Source organism: Miniopterus natalensis, chromosome 8, assembly GCF_054644295.1.
Source record: "Miniopterus natalensis isolate mMinNat1 chromosome 8, mMinNat1.hap1, whole genome shotgun sequence".
NCBI lineage: Eukaryota > Metazoa > Chordata > Mammalia > Chiroptera > Miniopteridae > Miniopterus > Miniopterus natalensis.
In genome coordinates this window covers 70,371,795-70,386,969 of record NC_142088.1, presented here as the reverse complement: position 1 = coordinate 70,386,969, position 15,175 = coordinate 70,371,795, and the positions used below count along the sequence as shown (strand labels likewise).

At 42.7% G+C, this 15,175-nt stretch overlaps 1 protein-coding gene across 7 annotated transcripts in view; it reads right to left on the bottom strand.

Moving 5' to 3' along the window:
* Positions 1 to 15,175, bottom strand: part of NCKAP5 (NCK associated protein 5) — an 883,253-nt gene that overhangs the window by 108,819 nt on the left and 759,259 nt on the right. For all 7 annotated transcript variants that reach the window (XM_087819892.1, XM_087819896.1, XM_087819894.1 and 4 more), the window contains one exon: positions 3,730 to 3,831. In XM_087819892.1, the coding sequence (XP_087676018.1) occupies positions 3,730 to 3,831 (102 nt within the window). The remainder of the gene's footprint in view (positions 1 to 3,729; positions 3,832 to 15,175) is intronic.

Here is a 15,175-nt window from a genome sequence, read left to right as displayed (position 1 = left end):
TCAAGTTCTAACGGTCTGCACAAGGCATGGGTGACAAAGTTGCAAACCTCCCAGCACTTCTCGACCGCCACTTTATAGGCTCCTAACGTAACAGATGGAGCAACACAGACTGGACAGGCTAAATTAATTTAGTATCCAGACCACGGGAATGGACTCTCTCCATTACCGTCTAATTCCAGGCTACTATCTGTGTAAAGCTTTGTCTAAGAAACTCTTTGATGGGGAGCCATCTGTCTTTGTGTCACTTGCAGAATGGCAAAGCCTCTTAAGTATGCAATTTCTTGACACTTTATGGGTGCCTTTAGTACCCGAGTACTTATCAGTGTTCTCCAAATGCAATTCCAGCTGACGGTGACTAAACACCAGCCCGGGGAGTCAAGATAACGCTTCTCCGAGAGTACTTGTGGTGAATGGGAAACCCCCACCTAAGTACAGAGGGGTGTTTAATTTGTTGCCTAATCAATACCCATAATGCTTAATCATGTTAGGTTTTCAATGTTAGGCATCTGCCTTGCTATCGATACTTCATTTATGCTGCATAACAATCTCTTTAAGTGATCTTAAAATGCCAAAAAAAATTTTACTACTCTATCTTTCCCCCTGGAATTTGACTCTAAGTATCAATTAAAGGAAAAACTTGTCTTAAAAGCCAGCTTTTAATGATATCTATTGATTTATGGCCTTGTTTATTGCTGGATGTAACCTGAGGGGAGTTCACACTTGTATCACGGCAGAGGCCTCCAACCAGTGGTCCTACGGCAAAGACACACCACCTGGCATTCGGCTTTGGGCACTGCAGATGTGTGGACCACCCCAAATGACCTCTCAGAAATACCACATCAGGCTCCACTTCTGCTGCGTGCTTCCTATTTTCTCCGCTCTCTTTTCTCATATTTGGTTGTCTGAGTAAGCACAGGGGTGATTTTACTTAGGCCTAACTGCTCTGACAGATATGTCTACTATGCAGAGAGAGATTGTGTCTGTGTCCTGCGAGGCCACCCAGATCTAAACTTCCCCAATGGCCCTTTTCACACTCTGCATGGCTTTTCTCAAGATACTGAGGCTTCTATGTGATTTCCCTGCCTTTCCCACCTATCCCTTCCCAGTGCACTGATCAAAATTATACCTATTATCACAGCTTAACTCTATTCCTTGCCCAGTTGTTGCCCATGTGTGTACCTAGGGTATAGATGCTGGATTCAGATGGCAGAAAGTTAGAACTCAGAGGGTAAGCTGAAGGAGGAAGAAACTGCTATCTCTCCCTGACCTTGAACTTGAGATGCCCAGGTGTGATAGAAGATACTTCAGGGAGCTGGGAAAGGCCCATCAGTGACATGGAGGTAGGTGGGGTTGGGGTGGTTAAGCAGGGAGATGTCCTCTAAGCCAGGCTTTTCATACTTTAATGTGGACATGAATCATCCAGGATCTTGGTTAGTGCAGATTCTCATTAAGTAACTCTGAGGTGAGACCTGAGATGGGACCTGAGATGTAGTATTTTTAACACGTTCCCAGGTGCTTTGATGCTGTTGGTCCAGGACCTGTGCCTTGTGTAGAAAGCCCCCAGGAGAAGCCAGGAGAAGGATCTACCTCTTCTGTGGATTTTGTGGTAGCACGGTGTGTCATCTCACTGTCTGACCTGGGCTGAGCTGAGCAGGACCAAAGGAATGGCCTGAGCCCACCCATGGACCAGTGGGATGGGGAGTGTGTGTGCATCTGTGCATGTGCGCACATGTGTGTGTGGTCAGAGTAATTCCTTGTAAAGAAGAGGAAGGGGCTAGTCCTCCCTACCGGGAAATTCTCCCACCATTCTTCCACCTTAGACAATCGATATTTGAATTTAATAAGGGTCGCAGACTCTCTAACATCAGGGCTGCTAAGTGAGCTCCTTTTCTTGCAGCTTCTCTCTCCATCAGCACATGATTATCATATAGGATTATCTACTTCACTGAGTCACTGTTCTGTGACTGAGTGCTTGAAATCCAAGGCCATTTATTTTGTTTAAATCCTGGCTGTTCCACTTGCTAACTCTGACCTTGGGAAAACTACCTAACCCATCCATGCCTCAGTCTCTTTCTTTGTCAATGGAGATAACGAAAACACCTGCCACATAAGATAATTATTAATTTTTAATGGCCCCAGGCATATGGCAATGATTAGTAAATTTTAGGTGTTAATACTATTATTAAAAATGTTTTTATATACATATGTTTTGGCTCTTTAACTAAATCATAAGTTTACAGCCTCCCTAAGGGACCCGGCATGATGCTTCCTGATAGGCCATCACTGTCTGATGCTTGCATGGGGCAGCAGTGATGAGCAGTAGCCAGCAGTGGGTGCATTTTGTTTCTAAGGATCTCCGATGTGAGCTGTGGAGAGACATGCTAGTAATACCGTCCTCAGTTAGCATTCTCCATACCTGTCATGTTTTTGTATGGCTGTGCCGCAGTGCCATGTGAGGGCTAACGCAGCAGAGAGCTTATTGATGCCAATATCATTGGCAGGTACTATGTTAAGTACATTTCATATATTATCTCATTCAATCCTCACCACAACTCTCAGAAATAAAAAAGAAACATCATTATGCTCATTTTCAGATGGGGAAATTGAGCCACTGAAGTGTTAATATCTAAGGTCACTCAGCCAATATGATTCTGGTGTGAGACCCAGGTCCTATGCTATAGTAAGGCCCTAGCAACAGCAGAGCTCCTGGACATAACAGACCACCAAGCATCCTACTGAGAAGAGCTGTAATAAGGAATAGATAGTGATTATTATTAAAATTCTTCTTTCCTCAAAAACTTTATATTGGCTTTCACTGCAACATTATCTTATTTTGATTTACTTGGCAAAATACACCATTTGCACCATTCAAGGTGTATTTTAGATTACCATCTCGAATCCCTCCTCTGCTTTAACATCCTTACTGTGTAAAATGCAACACAAAATCCATGATTTTAGTTTAAAAAAAGGAGAGAGAGAATGAAGGCAAGAGTTTCTTGGATAAAAACTGCACACTTAAAATATTCCTGACCTTAAGGCCATATTATAGGTTGGATTCCATTAAAGTATTCATAAATATTTAAAGTGATGGAATTCCACTAAAATTTCATTCCAATCTAACTTGAGAATATTTACCTTTGATACAGAATATCCTATCTACACTTACATAATTATACAGTAAAATAAAAAGCCAATTACAATGTTCATCTCTCACTGTTTTAAGGAAAACATTTTTCATTATATATTTATTTGGCTCTGGTGTTTTTCAAGTTACTTTTTTTAGGTCAATGAAAGTTAAAAGCCATGCTGGTTAAAGTTTTGCCAAATAAGCACAAAGCTAACCCCAGCTAAAGAAAAAAATTGTACAGCCCATGAATTTTTAAAAGTTCATACATAATATATCATGAAAGGGGGATGACTAATATGGAACACGGGCTTTAATAAAAAGCTCCTTGACCATTTCTCAGAGACTCTGAGATGTAATCAATACCCAAAAAGGCGTCCTGGGGACAAAGCCAAGATTTATGATCTTTTTGCTGAGAGTGACACTTTCCGCTCACTCCATCAGCGGGGGGACATGATACTGAATTTCAGAGAACACAAGAAAGGAAGGCATTTGTATCTGCCTGACGATGCTTCAAGGATGCACACCACGGGTCACTTGTGACACGGGATTTGATGGAGGAAAAACAACCTAAACAAGTGTTCCGAAGGCAACGGGAAACTCACGTGCATCTCAACATCACTTCGTGTCTGTGTCAGGCTTCGGCTTCTCTCCACCTCTGATAGCAAATCTCCGGATGAAAGACCCAAGATGCGTGAGTGAAGTTTCTAGGTAAAAACAAGCAGAAACACTGAATCATGATGATTCAGTTGCTCATTCCAAAATCCTGCTTGGACAGGCAAATCTCAAAGGAGCTGACATTTCTCAATTGGATAATACATATCCTAACTCGAAAAAGTTTATTCTCGCTTATTGGTGTTTTATATACATGCATGCACAAATTACAGCCGATAAACAATAATCACGCCTTCACAGTCTGTCGATCCGTGATGGAAAAGAAGCTGCAGGGAAAAAATAAGTAGTGGCTGGAAAATAGGTAGCAAGAAAACTGTGAATAGCCCGATACACTTACTGGCTAGTGTGAAAATTAACTTTTGATATTCACATGAAAAAACAATCACCATGTTAACCTCATTATGTTGAGCAGTGGTTAAAATCCAAGCAGCTGATTATAAAAGTGACCTTATTTCTAAACAGCATTGATCTTTGTGAAATCTTCCCTCGGACACATTTTAACTCAAAGTCATTAGTGTCATCTTTTAGGAACAATTAATGTGAATAGAAAATAATTGCATCAGGGATCTGGGGACGTGGAGTTTTGAGCATTAATATTCACACGCTATTTGATAATATGCTCAATTCTTTATTTCAGCTTTGCTTGGGAGGCCTGCTAAAGCAGGGACATTTCACTATATTAATCTTTATACTAATTAGGCTTTTCTGTAGACATGAAATGTGATCTGTTTAATTGCAAATACAATAAACTTGTGACTTAAGTCTAATGTTTCTGCTAGGCTGCTGACATTTAAAAAATGGTACTTGTAGCTTGGCTTCTCTTGGTTACAACTTTCGTGACTTCAGACAGTAAAAAAATGGAATCGAGTGAGTAAGCAACGTGCCCAAGCAGGCCTCCCAGGCCTCTGAGCAGTTTTCCTTCTTTCCCTCCCTGGAAACGCCTTGCTGCACATGGCTGCTGACCTGGGAAATGTCTAAGGTTCCCTGCCACTAATTAATGTTGGGATCATCTCAGAGAGCAGGGGTGGCCACGCGGGTCACTAAATCCCGGCAGATCTACCCTGTTGTCAGCAGGGACAGCAAACTCCACCACAATGAGCATCCGCTCTGCTCCGCAGCCAACTCCCCTCAGGCTGAGCTCGGGGGAGAGCCGGGGACCTGGGCGCCCGGGGGGACGGCCTGCCCCCCTCGGCAGCAGTGAGGGCGGGTTCCCTGCTCGGGATCAGGCTCCTTCTCAGTGCAGCTTCATGTCCCTACTGCCAGAGACCTACACTATTGCTTCTTTCAGTCCGTGTTTGTGGAGTTTATTTCACCCAAAGGGCATAAGTCCTAAACTGGCTGCCTGTTCTTTTGAAAAATCTAATTTCTCCAACAAAGCTAAGACATCAGTAGGTAACTAGAACCAGGATGTTGTTTTTGCCCAATTTTTATAATCCTTGCCTCAAGCTCCCTGTACAATCTGAGTTCTCTGGGGCAAAGGCTGTTTACTCCCCGGGACCTGTCACAATGTGTAATATTCAGTAAGTACCCAACTGGTGCCTACTGTACTCTATAAAGAAAAAGATGTCTTTATATTTTCCCACCAACATGTAAGTTTTAAAGATTGGGAAAGCATCCAAAGGATTATAATGTTCTGAAACCTAAGAATACATTTATCAATATGCAAACAGTCCAAGAAGTTATGGGAAATGACATTCAACCAAAAGTAATGAATCTGAGCAGTACATCACATGATTTGGGGGAAGTGTCCTTATAGATTGGTTATCTGACTTCCCATTCCGTTCACGGTCACACTTCACTCTTTCTTATCAGATATATGATGTCATCCTTTGCTTTCTGCATGAATATGTGTGTGTGTAAACCCATCCTCCTAAACGATGCTACACTTCAGCTGTTTTTGTCCAAATGGTCAGTTGCCTCCACTGATATAGGTTAAGGTCAAGTTGGAAAGGGGACAGACCCTAGGCCAAGGGGCTGGGAGTTCCAGCCCTGTCGAAGGCATAGCTTTTATCAGGTTTTGGGAATGTAACTGCAAATCTCCGTCTCAGATTCCTACCTGCAATGGAGGGATGAAAGTGGCTACTTCACCTACCACACAGGTAGGCAGAGGTACTGCCGTAAACGAAGGATAATATTTAAGATACGAAGTATAATATTTAAGATAGTATGCTGAAATTCACACAGCTTGTGCCAGTTAATTGTCACAACTGAGAGCTGGTGGAAGGTAACCTCTTAAAGGCTATGGTACAAATGAGTCATCTGTTGTTACAATTTCCCTATATGTAAGGCAAATAAAAACTGACTTGACAATATATCTACTTGTACTAAGGCTGTAAGGCAAGAAAATGGTAGGTAAATATCATTCTTTCACACAACTTCCCATAAATGACCGCAAAACTCACAAGCCCATAGATGTTATACTTCTTATAATGAGAATTTCAATGAAAAGCTTATATGTTCACACCTATATATGTATATATAATATTACAATAAACATGTTCTCATGGACAGAGAGAGAGAACCAGAGAGAGTCCAAGAGCAAGAGAGCAAGTGCATCGCTTTCAAACTGGCCCTGTGATATCATCTGGGCTTAATTTGGATCTCAGGGAAAAGTAGGTAGAATGTATACATGGGAAATACAATTTGGATATGTCTCCTTGGGCAAGGGAAACAAAAGCAAAAATAAACAAATGGAACTACATCAAAATCGAAAATCTTCCACACAGCAAAGGAAAAAAATCAACAAAACAAAAAGACAATTCACTGAATGGGAGAAGATATTTCCAGGTGATACATACAGTAAGGGATATCCAAAATACATCAGGAGCTCATCAACAACAACAACGACGACAGCAAACAATCTGATTAAAAACTAGGCAAAGGACCTGAACAGACATTTCTCCAAAGAGGACATTCAGATGATCAACAGACATGAAAAGATGTTCAGCATCACTAATCATCAGGGAAATGCAAATCAAAACCACCATGAGATATCGCCTTACACCTGTCAGAATGACTACTATCAACAAGTCAACAAACAACAAGTATTGGAGAGGATTTGGAGAAAATGAACCCTTACACGCTCTTAGTGGGATTGCAAATTGGTGCAGCCACTGTAGAAAATAGTGTGAAGCTTCCTCAAAAAGTTAAAAACAGAACTGCCTCACGACACAGCAATTCCAGTTCTGAGTATTTATTCAACAAGGTATATGCACCCCTATGTTTACTGTGGCATTATTTAAAATAGCAAGATATGAAAGCAATCTAGGTGTCCATTGATAAATAAAGTGATAAAGAAGATGTAGTATATATGCAACGAAATATTAGTCATAAAAAGGAGTGAAATCTTGCCATATGTGACAACATGGATGGATCTAGAGGGTATCATGCTAAGTGAAATAAGTCAGACAGAGAAAGAAAAATACTGTATGATTTCACTTATACGTGGAATCAAAAAACAAAACAAACAACATAAAGAAACCAAAATAGAAACAGACTCAGATACAGAGAACAAACTAATGGTTGCCAGAGGGAGGGGGTGGGGAGGGTGAGTGACAAAGGTGAAGAGGAATATGAGATACAAATTTCTAGTTATAAAATCAGTAAGCACAGGTATGTAGTGTACAGCACAGGGAAATATAGTCAATAATATTGTAATAACTTTGTATGGTGACAGATGGGTACTAGACTTATTACGCTTATCACATCATAAGGAGTATAAATGTTGACTATGTTGTGCACTTGAAACTCTGTAATATTGTATGCCAACTACACTTGAATAACATTTTTAAAAACATTATTATCAGAAAGTGTAACTGACAGGAGAATACCATGACCTCTGACAAACAGAAGCCCACCTGCTTAGAGGTTTTGCATCACATACGCATCTACAGTTCATGTTTACTGTTAGTGTCTATCTAGATAAAGCCGCTCACTTGAAATACTTCAAACTTGAAATCTTTAACCTGCAAGTCAGGATAAATCCTGGATTTAGATATGATGTTTTAATGTTTTAGACATGGGAGGTAGCAAGATGAGTGGGTATAGGTTTGAAAGTGACCTCACAGCATCTCCTGTGTTATCTCAGTAACTGAGATTCCACTTCGTCTTAGAAATACAGACTCCTGACCACACATTTCCAACTAGAGGTCAGTGAGATCTTTTAGCTCGAATGCTTCCTTTGATGATGAAAGTCTATGCCTCCTTTCCTGCCAGATGGCTTTCATTGTTCCTGGAATGGGCCCCTCTCACTTCTGAGCCGATGCTTTCCTTTCTTTCCATGCCCCACTCTCCCTGCCTCTGCCCACAGTCAGGGCTGCACTGACACCCCACTTGTAAGGCTGTCCATCACCTCCAGCCACAGTGGGTTCCTCACTCTCCCACTTTGGCCCTTTATCCAAAATGCACAATTGCCGAATTGCTCCCCTATGTAGGGTCTATTTTCCTAACAGAGTGCTCGGCTCTATGAAAAGGCAGGCCAAGACCTATCTTTTTGCTTTGTGGAAGGGACTGGCTAGTTGTCATGGAACCTATTCTCTGTTCTTCTGGGCACTCGGCTTGACTGCATCTCCCGGCCTCCTTTTCAGTTAGGCGTGGCCAATGTAATGTGCTGAGTTCTGGCCAAGGGAGTGTGAGCGAAGCGATGTTTGTCCTGCCCCTGAATATCTCCAGCTTGTGCTCCAGGCTCTTTCCCCTTCCACCAGTTTGATGCAGACAACTCAGCATAGTAATCTCGAGCCAGGCCTTAGAGATGGAGCCACCGGGTAGGAGGAGTTCAGATTCCTGAACTGCGACTAGAAGAGAGTCACCTGGGACCAGAGATACCTCTTTTGGACTTTCCAGGAGGAAGAAATAAACTTACACTGGGTTTGGACCTTTATTCACTTGGGAGTTTGTTTGTCATCATGGCTAATGTTAACCTGGCTGATACAGCCCCCTGTGAGCTTAGTACTCCGCAGGGTCCGGGTTAGTGACTCAGTCAGTACACACACAGGCTTCCCCTGCTATCGGAAAGTACAACGTTCCCATGAAGCCTTTCTTAAGCCAGAATGATGCAAAGTGAGAAGCAATTACTATTAATTTACGTGGAAATATTTCAGAGTGTCCCCAGGCCCAAATTCAAGGCACACACTGTCTTTATCTTGTTCATCACTATCAAAATGCTTAATTATGTCCAGTTTTACTCTAAGGGCAACACCCTTATGGCTGAGCCCTCTTAGGCTTTTCTGATACCTTAGGACACAGCTTGCTGATGGATGCACAGAATAAATCAAGACAAAGCCCAGGTGTTCACAAAGTTCAAAGCTTATGGCAGCTTGATGCTGAGATGCTGAGTGTGGTCCCGGGGAAGGAGCTTGGCGGGGCCACTCTCACTGCTGGGTGCGTGCTGCAGCTATAATGGCCCATGCAAAACAAACGCTGAATGCTATTTTCACTTTTCATCTTTTCCTGTAAATGCGAAATCCTCTTTGGATTTCTTTTGGTTAGTGAAAACAGAAGCTAACACAGGTCTTTGGTTAAAGTGAAGTGGTGTAAAGCAAACTTCTGGAAAGCAGGGTTTACCTGAATTCACATACACATTATATATACATTCACACACACATTCACACATGTATATATTATGTTTGTATCAGCAGATGAAGTATGTCTCACACCGAGGCCTTTCAGGTTCACGGGGGAAAGGCCTGTTCTGTGGATTTGCGGGGGCAGGAGGGGGGGATTCCTATGATGAGCTGAGGTGCGCTGCGATCCACGGTGAGAACACACACCTTGTGATGGAGTAAAATGCCAAACTCGCTCTCTGCAGACCTGGCAATGCCAGGGCAGCCAGAGCCAGAACCACAAGCTGGGCTGGAAATAGCCGGTGTTGCCCCTGCCTGCAGTTGGCCAGTTTACGTTCTCTGCACAGCTCCGAGTCTGTAATTCAAGGCCCAGGCTGCGCCCAGGACTGGCTGTCCTGTATCTGGCAGCAGGAGGGCAGAGCGGCCCCTTAGAAGTGGTGGGCAAGGGGGTGGCAGCTCTCAGGTTACTGATGGCAGCAGAGCTGGAGACGAAGGGTGTTCGGGCCCCTCAGGGGGGCTGGAGGGCCAGCTTTCGCCTCCCAACTCTCCCCCTCTCACTGAGCTGCAGGCCTCTGGATGCTCAGGGGAGGCTGGTTGCACTGAACAGAATTCTGCCTCTGGGTTTCTGCTCCCTACAGAAACGATGTCTTAACTTTAGGACCCTTATTTAGTAGCACAAGGTGAGGGTACAAAGCAGATCTTTATCTGAGAAATTTGGGCAGCGTGGAAAACTAGGCTGCAAAAATCAACTGAAATAGGTGGTGAGCAACTTTTTAAATTTACTTCCTAAAGGGAGAGAAGAAATGTGTGAATTTTTTCATATCAGGATTTCAGCAGTTATTAACTCAGTTTAAGATGTAAAAAAAGGAAACACAAAAGGATTAGTTTACCATTGCTTCCTTCTAGCAAGAAGGTTAATCTAATACCATATTCAAGCACACAATTATTTTCCCCTCTAACTACTTAAAGCCAAATATCTGTACAAAAGAGAAAGTCGTGAGAGTGACCATGGCATATATCTGATTAATGCACTCTACCAACACGAGCCATTTAGACTCAGCAGCAGAAAGTGGACGTGAATTAGTGTTTTTAATCTGATCTGCTCCAGGCCCCTTGATTGCATCCTTTGTGGGCACCACAGGATTGATGTCCTGAATCCTACTCTGTCCTGTTCTATATTCCCCAGAGTTGCTTTTCCCCTTTGCGGAAAAAGTCTCTCAATCAAAGCAGATGCTTCTGTGCCCACAATTCTTGAATTCCTGCTCATTTAGAAAGTGAGAAAGTGTGTTATTGTCACACGATCTGGTACGGAATCTTCTCCACCGACCACATTTCCCTGGATTCTATACACAACACACTCCCCCCATTAGAAGGTACTTTTCTGCTCTCAAAAGTTTGCGGTGAGATATTTAGAGGAGGGGCCGAGGAATTTTCTGGAGTGTGCCCTCTCACCACTGGTATCTTTAACTATTCAGCACCCTCCCCAAGAGACGGAGTCCTGGCAGCCGTGGGTCACACTCCCTGCTCTTGCACATTCCCCACCGCCCCTGCCTGCCCCCCTTGGGGTGCTGCAGCTCCCACTACTGAGGCTGGATGCTCATTTGGACTTGGCCTTGCTTAGGAATCATCCTCCCTCATAAATCTGGTGGTCGGGATACTAGGTGGATTTTTTGGATGAAGAATTTATTGCTTCCTCAGCTTTAGCTTTGTTCTCAAGCCCCCCCTGTGTACTTTGGAGAGCTGACCTCAACTCACAGCTTCCAGAAAGCTTCCAGGAGCCCCACTTCTGCTCCCTCGATTCAGGCCCAGGCTGACCCTGGGCCATGTGTTTCAGCCCCTTTAATCCCATCACCAGGGAAGCAGGTCAGGAGTGAGCTATTATGAAATCCTCTGAGCATCTTCTGATGTTGCTCACTGCACATGATTTCCTGTGACTGCCACTGCCTCACACCCTCTGTTACAAGGGTGGAAAACATTTGTGGCAGATTTAATACATGCTTAAGAGGCTCGTTCTACTTACAGCTCTGAATGAGACACCACCAGGTGAATGAGCCCCATCCCTTCTGTTGGGTAACAAGACAATTTTCATAGGCATGCACACAGCTCTGAAAGAGTTCATGGAAATCTCCCAAAACAACCTGGAGTCTGATTAAGATCATTTTTCTTTGGAAGACTTGCTCACCAAATGTCATCCCCAAACTCCAAGTTTTACCTTACACACCAGCCTTATATTTTTACTTATATTTTTGCCATACTCAGAAATGTGATTTTTTTCCATCAGCCTTTTCAAAACCCATCAAGGGATACTGTGGCAGACCCTTGGTTCACATTTCATGGGTTTCATTCTGTTCCATTAAGAATTTATAAAACTGAATATTATATAACTGAGTATTACATCACTGAGTATTACATGGTCATTTCTTAAATTTACAAAAATTTGAGCCTAGGAAAAAAATATTTTTGGATAAAAGCTGATGTTTAATTAATTATGCCATTATTTCCATTTTGGGATAAAAGATAAAACAGAATACCTGCGCTCAGTCATCTTGCTGATGCAACACCGAGCATGCCTTTCGAATATTCTAGAGGCCCTTTAACAAATGTCCATCAGGATTCCATCTCACTTCAGAGTGTGAAATTTTTATAGCTAATTTTACTCTTTTTTTTGCCATCTACAGAAGTCCTTACTGCAACGATCATTCACCCTGACCACTCTGGGACTTGCCTCGCACATCAGTCCTTAGGTGCCCCGGGTGCGCTCCGTCTCGCTCTGGATGGCACCTCTGCCAATGACATGGCTCTACATCCCCTTTTCTACTTCTCCGGATCCAAGGTTACAAAATGCTTTTGAAACAATTATTCCACAGCTATGTTCAAAACCTTCTTCAAGGGTCTCTGCTGCCATGACAACCTGATTATCCGGTGGCTGCCTCAGGGAGCGGCATTTGGTTTGGTGACTGGGAAGTTTATTTGGGGCCTCTGCAGCTTAGACTGATGACCAGAGTGTCTCAGATCTGCCGTCTCCGAAACTCCATTAACTCTGCCCTGCGGACCCTCAGGGTAAGGACGGGCGGGAAGATGAATAGAGATGCAGACGGCAGGCCTCGCCCTCGGGAGCCTCCAGTCTAATTAGTGCAACAAGAAGCATTTATGAAGCATCTACTATGTGCCGAGTCCTGACTATGAACTATGAACAGACTCAAGGAAGCTAATTAGTGGAGCCTAGGATATCAATGAGGAGCTTTAACACAGAGAGGAGAAAAACACACATAGGAATTCTCAAGGCAGAATATGCAAAAGAGATCTTGGTACAGAGTTAAGGTGACACGGGGCAGACGTGGGGGTGGGGGTGGGAGTCACTGTGGTAACACAATTAAATATGAGTAAGGTAATATTCTGGGCAGGTTAACAGGGGTTAGCTCTCACTCTCAAGCTCCTAAATATCTTGGTCTCTTTGCACACACATCCACACACACACGTACATGCACATCAGAAATAATCAGAAATGTTCAATACACAACAACAAAGCTGCAGAGCTGGGAAACAGGGCGCAGGGTGAGGTCCCCCAGGGCAGGTCGCTCAGCCCCCCAGGTGGTTGGAGAGTCTGTGTCTGGGGGTGACTCACAACTGCCTGCCTGTGAATCCTAAGACTCTCTGAAGCCTCCCTTTGTCTTCCTCTGACTCTGATCTGAGAGAGGAAGTGATTCAGGCAGCCTGAGCCTATTCTGGGATCTAAGAGATAGAGAAGAGCCTTGAAATTTCCATTTTTATGACTAATTACTTTAACAGGTACTTTAATAACTGCTTTCTAATTGCCCTTCTGTTTTGTAAAATTATGTACACTGCATTTTACATTATTAATCAAGCTTGATGTTTTAAGAAGTCTCCTGGAATTCTGAATCTTTTTGCTTTTTACAAATGGGGGACCCATTTTCCCTCTGATTTCATGAAACTAAAGGGATTAGGGGGGAAAACAACTGGACCTTCTATTTTTCCCAGACTATTGGAAACTGCATCAAAGGTCACTGGAGCCCAAGGTACCATTTACTAAGAAGAGATGAAGTACCTTCTATCCCAGGTAAAAGGAGGAACTGTGTTCAGTCCCTTCTCTGATCTTATCTCAGGAATCCTTAAACCCTGTGGAAGAAGCTATTATCGTAATTTTTAGGGATGTAGAACTCAAGACAGCCAAAGCTAAGGAAGGTATTCAGTGTCACAAGGTTACATTCCAATGAAAGGCAGAGCCAGGGTTCTCCATCTGCCTTCCCTATAAGTTGAATCTGCTGGCCTTTCCCCTGAAGGAAGGGAACTGATACCCTTTGATCAAAGGTCTCTTTTTTAGCACTTATTCTGCCTAAATGCTGATGCTCACAATTGGGCTCCTTCCATCAAGTGAACTATGTTGTTTGGGGATTTTCCTGCTCAGATCCTTTTTAGAGGCAGATCATTGATAACTGCAAAGAAGTAATAACAACAACAATAGCTGTGAACGTTTACTGAGCTCTTTTTAGCATCAAGGATGCGTTTCACATATATTAATTATCCTGTAAAGTCCTATCACGATCCCCAGAAAGGATTATGATTATCTACATTTCACAGGTGAAAAATCTGAGTGACAGAGCTCAAAATATTGCCTGAGGTCACATAAATAGTGCTTAAATCCCAGGTAGTCAGATCACAGACTTCAGACTCGCAATTCTACAATTAAATTTGGGTAATGATAGCTTGTTATAAACAAATTTAGTAAAATAACAATATAAATTAATTAGATGAGATGAACTATGTAGGATTTTTAAATAGGAGAAATACCTCCAAGTACAATGTAATATCTTTTCTTACTATACTCAGACATAATTCATTCACTTATTCAAAAGCATACGTTCGGCATTATCATTATTATTATTTGCATTTGTAATATTACTGGTATTGGTGATATTATTTCTCTTTAGATCTCTACATTTTTTCCAGGGAAACACAATTTTGCATATAAATTTGAATCTAACTTAAAAATAAAACTCAGGAGAAAAGAGCCAACAAACACTGAGTGCTCCCTACGTGCTGGTCATGTGCGAAGTGCTAACATTATTTTATTCTTAGTCAATCCTTACAATCACTTACGGAGACAGAAACTCTTATGGCCTCAATTTTCAGAATGAGAAAACTGAAAAACTTGAGGAGTTAAGGAACCATTCATGTCAGGGATTTGAACCTGGACATAGACTCAGGGCAACACCTTGTGACATTTTCTGCCACTATGTCGTCTTATCTAGGGTATCATGAAAAGCACATCCCTGCCACCAGGTGCTGGTGGAAGGATAAGTCACCGGGACCCTCAATGTGCTGTGCCATGGAAACCTCAGCTGGGGGCTCCGGGAGGGCTTTTCCTGCAAAGCAATAGCTGGGATGTGATTTTAAAAACAAAAAAATGACTACTTAGGTGAAGGAGGCAAGAAAGAAAAAAGCTAGAGGGTGCCTTTTGGGCAGAAACTATGCAAAGGTCTGGAGGTGAGAGAGATTGTGACATTTCTCTGCAAACAGTTCAGCAAGACCACAGAGGCGAATTCAAGGGGAGAAATGGTGCGTCTGTAAGTAAGTAAATAACAGAGCTGGGATTTAAATCCAGCACTCTCTCCAAAATACATGCATTTTCCCTTATTCCTTTGCCCAACTCACATTTTTTTTCTAATATTAGACTTGGCTATGGGTCTCCATTACCCTTCCCTATGTCAACAAAGAAAAGGTCTGGAAGAAGAGGCTAGAAGCATCCCTGAGAGGAAATGTCGAAGCTCGGACACGCCCAGCTTGCGAGCCTTCT